Below are 2,615 nucleotides of genomic sequence, written 5' to 3'. Positions count from 1 at the left end.
CATTCCATTCCATTCCATTCCATTCCATTCCATTCCATTCCATTCCATTCCCAGCTACCTTGTTTTGGTGCCTTTTGGGAATTTACATGTACTGCATGGTGTTAAGAAGAACTGTAAATCACACATGCCATATTCCTTTATATATTAATAAAATGGTATTGTTAATAAGCCATTCTTAGAGTCTTGCATGATCTTTTTTCCCCATGGATTTCAATGGGAGATTTCAAGTTGCATGTTACTATTTTTCCAAAATAAGATTATTTTTTACAATGCTTATCATACTTTCTCAAAGTTCTTAAGCTTGCCCTACAATTTTTTCATTTTCCTACAGAATCTGAACTTTCATTGAAAAATATTTTTTCAATGTAGATACTGTGGCAAAAATAATGGTATAGTATGCCTGCTGCTATATTAATCTCTGCACCAATTTCAAAGCACTTCAAAACAAGATTAAGATGTGTTCCCTTCTGTAAGTGTGTTGAGGTCTCCAAACTCTGACTGAATAATCTCAACAGATTGAGAGGACTGTTCTCAAACTTTCCTTTTTTTTAAGATAGCAAGTAAATTAAAAAAATGTAAAATAGTGGTGGAAAGAAACAGGCTACGTGACATTACAGGAATTACTGAAGATGAGTAAAATATTTATCAGTTTTATTTTTCATGTATGAAACATTCTGCTATCCCAATCTAAAAAAAAATCCGTTTTACAATGAGTTAAAATTAATCGAAGCTTACACATAGGCCATTGTACGGTTCAAAACAGTAGATGCAGTAATAGAGGCACAAAAGTAGTGATGCCACATATTTAAAAGCCAGCTTAGGCTATGCAGAACATCAGCAGTATTTTTAACATTATGTGAGTCAACTGTATGATTGAACTGCCAAAGGGAACACAGTTGTATTGGGTTTGTGTAGCAAGGGTTTGGTAGTGGAGGGGGCTGCAGGGGTGGCTTCCATGAGAAGATGCCAGAAGCTTTCTCTATGTCCAACAAAGAAAATGCCAGCCAAGATGGACCTGCCACTGGCCAAAGCTGAGCTAATCAGTGATAGTGGTAGCACCTTTGTGAAAGTGTATTTAAGAAGGGGGATAAAATGCTGTGCAACAGCAGTTGGAAGAGAGGAGTGAGACTATGTGAGAGAAAAACTCTCCAGACACCAAGGTCAATGAAGATGAAGGGGGAGGAGGTGCTCCAGGAGCTGGAGCAGAGATGTACCTGCAACCTGTGGTGAAGACCATGGTAAAGCAGGCTGTCCCTCTGCAGCCCATGGAGGACCCTATGCTGGAGCAGTTGGATGCACCTGAAGAAGGCTGTGACCCTATAGAGAATGCACACTGGAGCAGGCTCCTGGAAAGACCTGTGACCCCATGCCAAAGAGCTCACTTTGGAGAAGGTTTTCTGGCAGGATCTGTGACCCACACAGGAGCAGGCTGTTCCTGAATGACTGTACCCCGTGGAAAGGATCTGTGCTGGAGCAGTCTGTGAAGAACTGCAGTCTATGGGAAGTAACAATGTTGGAAAAGTTCGTGGAGGACTGTCTCCCAAGAGTGGGACCCCATCCTGGAGCAGGAGAAGTGTGATGAGAAAGGAGCTGCAGAGACAATGTACAAGGAGTTGACCACAACCTCCATTCCCTGTCCCCCTGTGACACTTAGGGGGTGGAGGTAGAGAACATGGGAGTGAAGTTGAGCCTGGGAAGAACAGAGGGATGGGGGGAAGGTGTTTTAAGATTTGGTTTTTATTTCCCATTATTTCACTCTGATTTGATTGGTCTGTTTTGCCTGTAATGGTAATTACGGAGTGATCTCCCTGTCCTTATCTCAGCCCAGGAGCATTTCACTGCATGTTTTCTCCCCCTGTCCAGTTGAAGAGCTGGAGCGACAGAGTCACTTGGTGGGCACCTGGCATCCAGACAAGGTCAATGCACCACAACAGCATAAGTCCACTATCCATAGATTTTCCGCTATGGAAAACTTCTTTAATCTCAACAATAACTTGTGCAAGTGGCAAGTATTGAGCAAGAAGTAAATCTCATACTTGCTGATAGCAGAAGGCTTCAGATATTATCAACCTTCACATTCCTTGAATGTTTATTAGTATGGATAATCAGTAGAAAATAAGTATTGAACATACATCTGTCTCCTGTTTTACAGACTACGTTGATAAAAACATCACAGCATGTAAAGAAGAAGAAGAAAGGTTACTATGTAATACTGTTTATATTTCCATAAAACTATAATGTTTACTTACAACTGGGCCAGGTGGACCCTGTGGGCCTTCCCCTCCTTTCAGACCAGCTGGACCCTGAAAAAATGGGGAAAAAAAAAGAAGTTATTTTTGTAACACATGTACTAGGGAGGAATGTAAAAATCCAAAGACAAAAAACTGAGTGAATTACTTTTTGCTTATATAGTCAATGATATTTAACAATGTTAGATGCTTGATGTCTGTTCTCCTATTGTATCCATTTTTAAGCACAGTAGAAGGTTTCATGAAATAAGAGTTAATCCATTGTTTCTTGTGTTTAAAAACATCATGTCAATTGTTCTAGTGCCGATATCATACCTGAGCACCTGGAAGGCCTCTTTCTCCAGGGAAACCACGAAGACCTGCTGG

General features: G+C 40.7%; 1 protein-coding gene across 1 annotated transcript in view; it reads right to left on the bottom strand.

Moving 5' to 3' along the window:
* Positions 1-2,615, bottom strand: part of LOC104548608 (collagen alpha-1(XI) chain) — a gene marked incomplete at both ends in the record, with an annotated part of 75,385 nt that overhangs the window by 6,244 nt on the left and 66,526 nt on the right. Inside the window, one exon of the mRNA XM_010194681.1 lies at positions 2,250-2,303. Within this exon, the coding sequence (XP_010192983.1) occupies positions 2,250-2,303 (54 nt within the window). The remainder of the gene's footprint in view (positions 1-2,249; positions 2,304-2,615) is intronic.

The sequence above is a fragment of the Mesitornis unicolor genome, unplaced genomic scaffold, assembly GCF_000695765.1.
Source record: "Mesitornis unicolor isolate BGI_N332 unplaced genomic scaffold, ASM69576v1 scaffold3821, whole genome shotgun sequence".
Lineage (NCBI taxonomy): Eukaryota > Metazoa > Chordata > Aves > Mesitornithiformes > Mesitornithidae > Mesitornis > Mesitornis unicolor.
The sequence above is the reverse complement of the archived record's forward strand: the minus strand, read 5'-3'. Positions and strand labels throughout refer to the sequence as shown.